At 32.8% G+C, this 12,134-nt stretch overlaps 1 protein-coding gene across 1 annotated transcript; it reads right to left on the reverse strand.

Moving 5' to 3' along the window:
- Nucleotides 1-8,891: 8,891 nt before the first annotated feature.
- Nucleotides 8,892-12,134, reverse strand: LOC111613030 (oocyte zinc finger protein XlCOF19-like). The gene is made up of 3 exons (XM_023354331.1): nucleotides 12,071-12,134; nucleotides 9,196-9,855; nucleotides 8,892-9,067 (listed from the first exon to the last, which is right to left on the reverse strand). The coding sequence occupies exons 1-3, from the start codon at nucleotides 12,132-12,134 to the stop codon at nucleotides 9,030-9,032; spliced, it is 762 nt and encodes a 253-aa protein (XP_023210099.1). The 3' UTR covers nucleotides 8,892-9,029.

Raw genomic sequence — 12,134 nt, forward strand, 5'->3', positions numbered from 1 at the left:
AATAAAATAAAATTAAATAAAGAAGCTCAAATTAAATTAAATATCTTTATTAAAGTTAAACAAAGAAAAACTTCATTTTTCGAAATTTTACGAAAAAGGATATATACATTTCCTTCCCACGGAGCCGTTTCCTATCTCTCGGGAAACCGAAAAATGATTCACGAGGAACTTATCCTAAAAATCGGCGATTGGTGAAACCCAGTAACGTGACGAAAGGGATAAAAGAGGGGTGATGACGAGAAAAGGAGGTCCGTCGTCGCTGTCCGTGAACACGGTCCATCATCACCGTTCATGATCGGGGAAACCCCGTGCCGATCCTCATCGCCGCCGTCCGTTCCTCAAGACAACTTGTCCGATCCGGTTAGAAAACGTCCGACCGTCCGATCCGAAATCGTAGAGGTATGATACCCATTAATGTACACTCTCTCTCGGCGCGTTTCCCTCCACTCCCGCGTGTCCGCTCGAGATAAGCTCAATGTATTTATGTTAGTTATGTTATCGTCTCAATAAATGTTGTTTTGTTGTTAAAAGTCGTCTTTATTTCGAGTATCGCTCACACTTTACCGACGACCCCTCTCACCTCCTCCACTCGACCTGACAAAAGAATCCCGACTTTACGGGATAGAAAAAGCATTTTCTAAGCCATCCACTGACCAGTGGGCAGTTGTCACCCAACTGTTGCCTATCAAAAAAGAGGTACGACCTCGTCCTACCTCAGGCTACCCACACTTGATAATTCAACTACGCTTGTTGGAGAACAATAAAAACACTACACTCAACAAGCCACGAATAAAACTCAACTGCCTAACCTATAACCAAAGTCTCCTTTTAATTTGTTTTTAAAAAAAAGCGCTTGACAAACTTGCCCCGCACACCGAAGTTGCCCCAGTCTCCCCTACAAGGGAGAGTTTCAAAGTTCGGAGGAATACTATCCGATCAGTATATACCGTGTTGAGCGTCGATATCGACGTCTCTTGCGCCCGAAAATTTTCAAATTGTTGCCTGAAGACAAGGGAAGACCAATCGGTATTTTTTACTTTACATCGCTTCTTGTGTTTCTTCAGTGAGTTGTTCGTTATTCGAACATAAAAATTGTTCAAGAAAGTGTTCGTTAACCGATTTGTTTCTTAAACGATCACCCACTATATTTTATTAAAAAAAACAAAACAAAACTGAGGACATGACTGTGTACTTTTTATATTTCTTATTTTCATGTCATTTTCAGTTGTTTGTTGTTGGCAAGAAGTCTTTTATACATAACTCGGCAGTCTTCTGTGAAGTTATTACATATTTGGAGTTCTGCTTTGACAGAGTCTATTTTCAAACGATTTCTCTCATTTCTCCATACTAAAATCATCATTGAGAAAAGTCATTCGGCATGAGCATTGCTACTTACTATGGAGAACGTATAGGAACTGATTTTCTTTAGATTGTGACGTATGAATGCACATTTGGGATGAGGTATAATTGTTCTAATCTGGGATAGTCCTTGTATGAAGATACAAGAACGCCATTTGACACGTGATACAAAACTCAGGTTTCTCATTTCCCGTTGTTTTGCTTGTATTCGGATTCCGGGATAAAAGTGAACTGTTTCCCGGGATCCCCGGAAATCCCAGGACAAAATTAATTCTTTTTAAGATATACAAAATATAATGAAATTAAATGATATAATTATTTTTTGTTTTTTGAAGTAATTTAATACGTTTCAAAATCATATTAGTAATGCCGCTTAAGATATATACAATAATCAGCGGCGGGGCAAGACCTAAATTTGCTGTGGGCAAGGTACATTTCGCGAAGCCCTCTGGTGGCGCAAGAAGACGGATTATACAAAATAAAAAGCAGTTGAAACTATCAAATTTTTATTACTAAAAATACAAACTATATTCTGTAACTAACATTAAAAAAATTAAAGAAACAGAAGTTTTCTGCTTTTAGCCTTACTGAACTTAATAATTGTATCGTAATTCAGCTTATATGCTATATATGCTTCAATAGATAAAACTGCCAATGCTGAATTTCCTGACCCATTGTATTTCTTAAATAATCTTTTATTAGTTTTAATTTTAAAAAGGTCCTTTCAGCGTAGGCAGTACTTACCGGTATTGTTAACCAAATTCGAACGGCAATGTAAATATTTGGGTAAATTTCTTTCAAGTTATTTTCTGTTATGTATGGGAGCAGCTGTTTCACATCTTTAATGAAGTTGGGTATATTTGGGATCATTGTTTGTAATTCTTCATATAACTCGTAAGGTTGGAAGTCACTGCTCTCAACCACTCGCAGGACTGAGTGTAAATCCTGACGGTTGTTTAATACTTGCACTTTTGGAATATTTTTTAACTCGCTTAGATCATAGAGAAAACCAAAATTTTCAAAATGTTGATTTAAAGACATAAATCCCGAATCCATATTGCTTATTATAGAATCAATCATGGAGTTAAAAAAATCTCTTTCATACCTGCTTTTGGGAGACTGTATAGGTTGATCGCTGCTTTCATCATCGAACATCCTTTTCTTTTTGGCTACCCTTTCGTTTTTAAAGACTTTTGGCAATTCATAACTGCTATTCTCAATAAATTGACGAGCGTCAGACAAGCATTTTTCGAATCTAGTTTGTCGATATTCTTCGATCCGGTCACAAAATGTACACAAATGTTCAAGAGCATTGCTTAAATGGACTTGTAAAGATTGCCATAATTTGCTTATATTAACACGCGATAATATCTCATATCATACATGTAATGATATGATAAATTCTAAACTGAGCATTTCGTTTAAAACCGAATGACAGTCAATGAGTGTGTCTGATTGTTTCGTTTGATTTTTTAAGCTTTCGATGCATTCAACATCAAATTGCAATAATACGGCCTTCACTGCCTCGATTCTGCTTTATCACTTTGTGTCTGATAAAGGCTTCATAGTAAGCTCTAATTTGCTTTTGATTAATTCCTAGCGTTTGCTGGAACTTGAAGATAGCAAATAAATTTTCTGAATAAAACCAAAAAATGTTTTTGCTGCCACAGAAGAATTAGCTACGTCTACCAACAGCAGATTCCAGGTATGACAACCGCAAAGTGTAAAAAATGCCCTGGAATTAATATTTAATATTCGAGTTTTAACTCCACTATTTACAGGATACTTTACTGAGATACTTTGATTGGCTTTCTAGCCATTGAGAATCGTGAAAGTAACGTAAACAAACACAATGGGAAATCCCAGCTCTGGCTTGCAAGGTTTCCCCGCGATAGTAACCCAACGCCAGCAAATGTTGCTAAACAAATAAAAACAAATTTGGTATGTCAATATATTTATCGTTTTATGACGAGTAAAATTTTTTCGTTCAGTTTACGGCTTTTATGTAATGCATAAATCTTCGAAGCGCGAGGCCCCTTGGACAGCGAGGTCGTAGGCGGTGGCCCACGCCTTACGCCGCCTCTGTAACGAAACTCATACTGATGAACGTAACTATTATTGTCAGGTTTGTAACGGATATTTTAAAACAAAATTTCATTTGATAGCTTATAAAAAAGTTCTTAATAATGAATTTAACCATACTTGTCACATATGTAACAAAAGTTTTAATCGTAGTGTTTATTTAAAACTACATATTAATATACACAGCGATGAATACAAATATTCTTGTGGCATATGTAACAAACATTTTAAAAGAAAACACTATTTGAAAAGACATAAAATAGTTCATACTTATGAGGTATGTAATAGAAGTTTTAAACACAGTTCTGGTTTAAAACGGCATATTCGTATGCACAGCAATGAATACAAATATTCTTGTCATATGTGTAACAAATATTTTAAAACAAAACATTCTTTGGAACAGCATGAACTGATTCATAGCGATAAAAAAAGTATGTTTGTGACATATGTAAAAAGTGTTACACCTATAAAACTGCCTTTGCCAGACATTGATTGTATCCAGACAAACATGAAAATATGTTTGTATGCAATAATTGTAACAAGCCATTTAAGTCCAAAAACACACTAGAAAAACATTCGAAAGTTCACATTGAACAGTGTAATTAATACGTTTGCGTTTTTAATTGCGTTTTAGTAGTGTATGATATGAGAATGCCCATTCAGAAGTGAGTAATAGAAATTCAACACCGATGGAAACGAATTGTTTTAGTTAGTATAAAGTGTATATAATAAAGAATGAAAGTAAATAGTGGCACATATAGTATACATTTTAGAAATTAATAAATATTTTAATTATTTTCCCTTTCGAATAAACTAAATACAATAAATCCAAAATAAATGAATTCTAACGAATAATTAAATTCGTCCAAAAGAAGTTTTTTTAGATTTTATTATTTATTTTATTTGTATCTAATATATAATCGAGACGGGTTGATGATGATAATAATAATAATAATAAGCGCAGAGCCCAAACGGTTAGGAGTTGAAAGTTGAAATTTGGTACACAGATAGGGTACGTCATGAAAAGGCATACTAAGAAGGAATTTTTTGAAATCCCCCCGGGAGAGAAAGACAGGATTAAGGCTTACCACTTCCATCAACAATTGAAGTGTTAAATTAATGCTAAAATAGACAGAGTGGTGCTTCCAACCCACTATAGGAAAGGAGACCCTGCATAAGACAGCCAATGATAATAAAGAGCGACTTGTCAACTTAACCAGCGCTAGAGATCTGATAAACCATAGTACTAACTTCCTTAGGAAAAACATTCACAAACAAACATGGATATTTCCAGATGGCAAAACTAGGAACCATATAGATAATATACTCATTAACCGGAGATATCGTAATAGCATAAAAAACACATAGCAGAATGAGCAGAAGCAGGAACAGATCATTTCCTGTTGAGAGCCAGCATGAAAGTAAAACTCCAGGTAGTGACGAAGGACACGCAAAACCATCGTTAGTCATACGATGTACGGTACATAAACTCAAAGCTAATGACACCAGGCAACAATACCAGGAAGAAATACGAAAGGTTCTAGAATTGAATACGATGAAAGAGATGGAAATGAACAATCCAGGAAAGCAATGTGCACACCTATGTTAGAAATAGCCATAAAAACCTTACCTAGAGTACACAGACCAGGGAAACCATGGTTTAACCCTTGACTTCTTTCTTCATCTTCTTCTTCAAACAAATCTGTGAGAAATTTCCTTTTCTGCTGTCTAATAGTCTTCTTAGAATGTTTTCATGCCTCATCCTATTAATTTTTGATGTGTAGGTCTTCTGGATTGTCCAGCCAATTCATTCTTGCTTTCTTTTTTTGATTTACCACTTCTTCACTTATGCTGTTAATTTGTATCATTGCTTCCTCTTCTTTCAGGATAACTAGTAGATGTAAGCTAACTTCAGGTATTTTCGCGTAAAGGTTAGTTCACACTCAGCGAATAGATAAAAAGCAAATGAGAAAAGGAAAAACCGATCTTTATTCACTTAGCAACATTGACCATAACACGAAAAGCGAATGATTGCGAATTTTAAAGAGACAATCATTTGCAAGCAAGAGAAAATGTTAACTCGAAAAACAAAATGGCCGCATCCGATATTCCGTCGTTAACCACGTTTATTTATTCAGAAACAAAGTTATGTAAAAAAAACGATGCTGGTTGAGAGAAATATTAAAAATCCGTAATTATAACATTTACTCTATTGCGTGAGAAAATTTCCGTAGCCATCTTGAAAATAACAAGAACCACGTGATAACTAATGGGAATACGATTGGTGGCAATACTTTATCGCTAGCCAAAAATGCTGAACAGTTTCGAACTTCAAAGCGATTCGCAAAATCGTAAAATTCGTTGAAAACTACGTTATGTCTAACGTGTTATTCGCTTTGTTTTTCGCGTTCTCTAGCGAATCGCGCTCAGTGTGAACTAAGCTTAACTCAATACGTCGCGTGTAATTCCTCAATTAAAATTCATACAAACAAAGTGATCAAATTTAGAACGAAATTAATGTAGTGTTAAATGAGAAACACGCGGTAGAAACCGGTTTATTAAAATTAGAAGATTAATGGTATATACAGTGGTACCTCGGTAAACGTCTTCTTTAGAATACGTCCAATTTGGAATATGTCCTGTTTGGACGAAACAAATTATGCTCGGTATACGACTTTTGTTCGGTATACGATTTAAATCAATTATATGCGCCATCTATGAACAAGTAGCACTATCGGTGTACTAGACCAGAGTATACGTTTGCGGTGCAACGGTTTATGACTTTGTTAAATTTCTTCTCATTTTAATTTGTAAGTAAAATTTTATTATTTTTATTAATCATGAATTGCAAAAAGGCAAATGAAAAGCAACAGAAAACTATAAAATGACTAGGATCACAATGGAACCGAAAAAAGAAATTGTTGAGAAATATGAAGATGGCATGCGTGTTCGAGATTTTAACTGTTGCATACCGTATTCCGAGAACGACCAGAGTTTAATCGTGAAAAATAAAAACATTATTAAATCTGCTAACGTTGTGAAAGGGGTTAAATCAATTTCTAAACAGAAATCGAAGACATTAGATCACGTTGAGAAATTGCTTTTGCTTTGGATAACTGAAAAACACTGTGCTGGCGATAGCGTATCAGAAGCAATTATTTGCGAGAAAGCTAAAAAGATACAAGCTGATCTCATGAAAAATCAAGCAGGTAGTAGCCAGGAAAACGAGGTGTTTAAAGCCAGCCATTTTTTTCACGTGAGAACGGATTAATCATTTTTACATTACTTCTTATGGGAAAGGTTGGTTTGGTATACGTCCTATTCGGTATAAGTCCAAACATCAGGAACGGATTAAGGTCGTATACCGAGGTTCCACTGTATTTCGAATTATTTTTCTCCGAAGTTAGTAGTAAACCAAACAACTACAAATACGTATTAAGTTTGCCCGTGTTAGACAGACACCTTGCTTCCCTCGCCCATGCACTAAACACTGTGAATTTTCACATTGTATGTTTCCAGTTACAGGTCGATCTTTTGTCTAAATTAAATACACATTAAGTAATCATTCGAAAGTTATTTATTTTTGATTAATAATTACAAAGAAACAAACAAGTCACAAAAAACATCTTAGAACGTTTAAAAATTGATTTCATAAAGAATTCAACATTTGTTATTACAATAACTGATTGATTCTATTTTGAATATCTTGTTGGGCTGCAATCTTAAAAATCTGTAGATCTGAAAATTCCCGCTGTCTGTCAGTATCGCTTTTTTGTTAATCTCGAGAACAGAAATGGATGGATGAAATCCGAAAAACCATATCAGACGAGGAAACCGTACAGTCCGAAGACCATGATTAAGTACGTAAGAACTTCTGATGTAAACCGGAAGATATTATACCTTATTTTAAGTTTTCTCGTGAAAGGGGTTAGATAGACGATCGGCACGACTCTATTGTTAAACGAAAAGTATGGTGTACAGAAGCAACACATTACTAATTTCAAGAAGAGACCATATAAATAAATTGAAGAAAATAAATTAAAAATATGAGTAAAAACTGCAGCCCATCATTGTGGGAATGTCATAATAAAAATTGCTGGTTTTTCTTAATTAAAATAAATTTTTAACACAAATTACAAACAAGATAACGTACAAAGAACATATCTTTCATGGCTTTTTACATGTAAAAAAACTTTTAACTGCAAACATCATCACTACGCTGTGCTGCATTTTTAATCGTATTTTTAATTTATTTTATTTTAAAGATGGTATTTTTTCATTTCAAATTAGTAGGGGGATTACCCGTGTACTTTCTTGCGAGCAATACAGTCGTGCCGTCTTGTAGCTAACTATTTTCAGTAGAAACTGTTAATTAAAATAACCTGCTTCCGTTGCAATCTGAAACTGTCCACTGGTTAATCTGGGCCTATCTTGTCACCACTTCTATCTATCTTATTCGGTCTTCGAGATTAAGCAAATACAGACATTCAGAAAAACAGTGCAAAATAGATCAACAGTTTTTTCAAATTGCAGGCAATTATTACCAACAAAATAGCGGTAGAAGCAATCAGGAAAATCTAAATATTTCAACCTATTGCCCTGTATAATATATTTCGTATATTAGTAAAAAACTATGTATTTCACACATAAAATTCTATTCTAAAAGATGGCTTTGCACGTGAAGTTTTAAAGTAATAAACGAACAAAATTTCTTATCACAAACATCACATTTTTTAACGCCTGAATCGGTATTTATTTTCATATGTCTATTTAAATAAGTCTGTGTCCGAAATGTCTTACTGCAAATTTCGCATTTATACTTTCCTCCTTGTGGATGAGCTGTCTTTTGATGAGTTTGAAATTCGATTTTCGACGTAAATTTCATCTTACAAACGTCGCAACAGAAGTGTATTTGATCCTTGTAAGCAAGTAGATGTTGCTCCAAATCATAACTATTTACGTAAGTCCGTTTACAGATATTACATTGGTAAGGTAATTGTTTGGGGTGTATTTCTGAACAAGAAAATTGTAAATGCAGTTTCAGTTTAATTTCTGTTTTAAATCTGCCTTTACAATGGATGCAAAGATGCTCCTTTTTTTCATGAACAGGTCGGTGCCTATACAGGCTAGATTTATCGTAAAAACCCTTCTTACATACCTCACAAAAGAAACGAAGACTGTCTTTATTGTGAGAATTTTGGTGACGTTTCAACTCAGAATTTGATATAAAACGTCTGTTACACACCTTACAAAGATACGGTTTTATGTCAAGATGAATTCTCTGATGAATGATTAAAGAGGTTTTAGACAATAACTCCTTTTTACAGATATTACATTTTTTAATATGAGTTTTCGAATGCGCTGTCAGCATATTTTTAGTTTTGAATGACTTATTACAATAACAGCAAACAAACATATTTTGATGTTGAACAAAACGATGTTTAACGAAACTAAATCTGGATTTAAATGCTGTTTTACATAAGTTACAAAAATACTTATCACTTCTATCTTTGTGAGTTCTTTCATGTCGTCTCAAATAGCGTTTTGTTTTAAAATGCTTGTTACATATCTGACAACAGTACTTGTGTTCATCGGTATGTATTACAACGTGCTCTCTTAAATGCACCTGTGATTTAAAACTTTTGTTACAAATCTGACATGAATGATTTAAGTCTCTATTATGAGTGATTTTATGATTTGTCAAAGAGCATTTTGTTTTAAAACTTTTGTTACACATCTGGCAAGAATACTTACATTGATCACTGTGAGTTTCACGATGCCTTTTTAACTGGCCATTTGTTTTAAAGCCCTTTTTACATATATCGCATTTGAAAGGTCGATCTTCACTATGAGTTTGTTGGTGTTGTCTCAATGAAGATCTCGTTTGAAATTCTTTTTTACATATCTTACAACAATGAGATACTTGGTGATGTGTTTTGTTATGCCTCTCTAAATTGCCCTTTGATATAAGTAGCTTATCGCAGATGTCACATCGAAAGTGTTTCCTCTTAGATACTTTACGTTCATTTGATGATGATGGCAAACGAAGTTTACTATGATCAATTTCGCTTTGTTTTGTACTGTTGTGTTCTTTCGTGTGTCTTTTCAATAGAAATTGCCAGGAAAATTTCTGATTGCAGGTTGTGCAGCAAAATGGTTTTTTTCCGATATGAAAGTTCAAATGCGCTTGTAGTATTTCCTTGTTTACAAAAGTCTGTTTACATAAATCACATTTGTGATTTTGTTTCGAGTGAGATGAAAGAGTTACTCTGAAATATTTTTTTTTAATCTTTCCTTGGATTTTGCTGTTGTATTTTCTAATTGAAGGGACGAATTTCGTCTTGTTTGCATTACACTTTTGTCTTTCTGAATTGTGCTGAATATCGTATTCTTCACTCACTTCTTTCTCATTAACTGAAATTTAAATGTTAAATACAATAATTACTTAATTTACTTTAAATTAAAACACAATATTCGTTATCCACTTAAAAGGTTTTCTTTATATTATATCATTAATTATTATTTTCATTTTATTATATTTATTTATATTTATTATATTATATTTATATTCATTATTTATATAATTTTATAGCTTAACCCTTCGGCACGCGCCTAGTGCCGATTAGGTACTAATCGATTTTTAATTAGTTCGTGTAAAAATTCTTATTGTGTGAAAAATCTGAAAAAATTATTACCTGTCTAATTTTTCTTCAATTTTACGATGCGCAATTCAGTTTTTGCTTAAAGCGTCTCATTATTTTTATTTAATTATTGGTGCCGAATCGGCACTATGGCGCGCGTGATCTCGGATTTCAATTTTCAAATTTCCCGCCAGTCGCTGTTACTAAAAATAGCTGCAGCTACGGCGCGCGCTTCTTCGCTTATAATCGCGTTATTATAAAGCGAATAACTTCTAAAAAACTGAAATTTGACCGAAAATAATTTAATTTCTTTCATTGGTATTTTTTAATCATTTTATAAAGTTTTATGACACCATCACATTTCCCTGAGTGGAAGTAACCAATTTGTTAACCATTTGACCCTCGGCTGACAGAGAAGGAAGTTTTTGAAAACAAAGTAATAGAGCGTTTAGCAGTTTGTTGTTTTTCACAGTGGAAGACTAGTAAGTCTATATAATAGACTCTAGTAAGACTTATTAGAGTCTATTATTTTCCAGAGAATAAATAATAGAGTTGAAAAATAGCACAATTCCGTGAAATTTAACAAATCTGATGTCAATAAAGGAAAGTTGAAGTTATTTATAGTGAGTTGATATTTTATAAGTTTAGTTTTTGCATTTATAAATCAAATTTTAAAAAATATAAATTTTTTATTTAAATAAATTTAAATAAAAAAATAGAATTTTTATTATTTAAATATAAATTCTATATTTTAACAAGTATTTTATACTGTTAGATAGTAGAGAAATCGAGTATTTAAGCATTTACTGTATATCAGTAAAAATAAAAAAATTGCGTTAATTTGGTTTATATATTTTGCCGTTACATTGCGCATGTAAGCTTTAAACTACAGTCAGAAATATATATTATTTTTATATGAATTTATTAATTATAATAAACATACATTATGTCTAAAATTTAATTAAAATAGCACTCTCTAATTAACATCTTAAATGAAGAAGTAATTAAATCGGGTCCCGCCGCCATCTTAAATAACGCGCGACGGTAAATAATCGATTTTGAGCGCGTCGCGTTGAATCAAATTAAATAATTTATAAAAATTAAAATAATAAGTATGTTTACAAAATAATTGACTATATCTATTCGCAATAGTACTGTAAAACACATCGTACTTATAGTTTAGCATTTCTGATAACAATTAATTAATTTTTGAATTTTTTTATATTTTATATATAAAATGCGAATAAAAAAACATAAATGCGTAAAACTTAATTTAAAAAATATCTGCAACTTCAGAAAACACATATATATTATAATCTATCAAAAAAAGTTAGTTAATAATAATTAAAATCGAGAAAAAAAATAAAACTTTCGAGGTAAAATAATTTCTGTGGTAAAAAGTGAGGTAAGCGATCACGTGACGCCCGTCTCCCCATCGTCTATAACCAAAACGGCCGAGGGTGAAATAAAAGCGAAAACATCAGTAGAAGTAAAAACAAACATCGGCGCGTATCTAGGACTATATATTTGAACGGGAGCGAAGATGAAACACGACACTTTGTAATTTATGCTAATTACCTTCTAATATTAAAAAATTAAAATCATCAACAGAATTATAACAAAATTAAAGTTTTTTGACTAAATTCGACTACAAACATATCGTAAAACTGGATTAAAGTAAAAATACTCGTTTTACGACGCTAAATTTTTATTAATTAATTTTTTAATTTGGTGCCTAATTGACCGAGCGCGCGTAATTTTTATTTGACGGAGCACGCGCGTGCCGAAAGGTTAATAATTAATGATATACTGTAATATAAAATAGCTTACGTTTTGTTTCTGATAATAAATTGTGTTACTTTGCTGCTGAATTGAGCCTTTATTGAAATTTGAAATAAATGTCATGATTTAATACCTGTGATAAATTTTTGTAATAATTGTTGTGATTAATGAAAAAAGACCAATATTCCTTCATTATGTACACTTACTTTCCTGATTGGTACACATAACATGGCGATCGTTCAAGAATATGACCGCCCAAAATTTTGACAT

This window comes from Centruroides sculpturatus, unplaced genomic scaffold, assembly GCF_000671375.1.
Source record: "Centruroides sculpturatus isolate CEXI.00-Female unplaced genomic scaffold, Cexi_2.0 scaffold310, whole genome shotgun sequence".
In the NCBI taxonomy this organism is placed as follows: Eukaryota; Metazoa; Arthropoda; class Arachnida; order Scorpiones; family Buthidae; genus Centruroides; species Centruroides sculpturatus.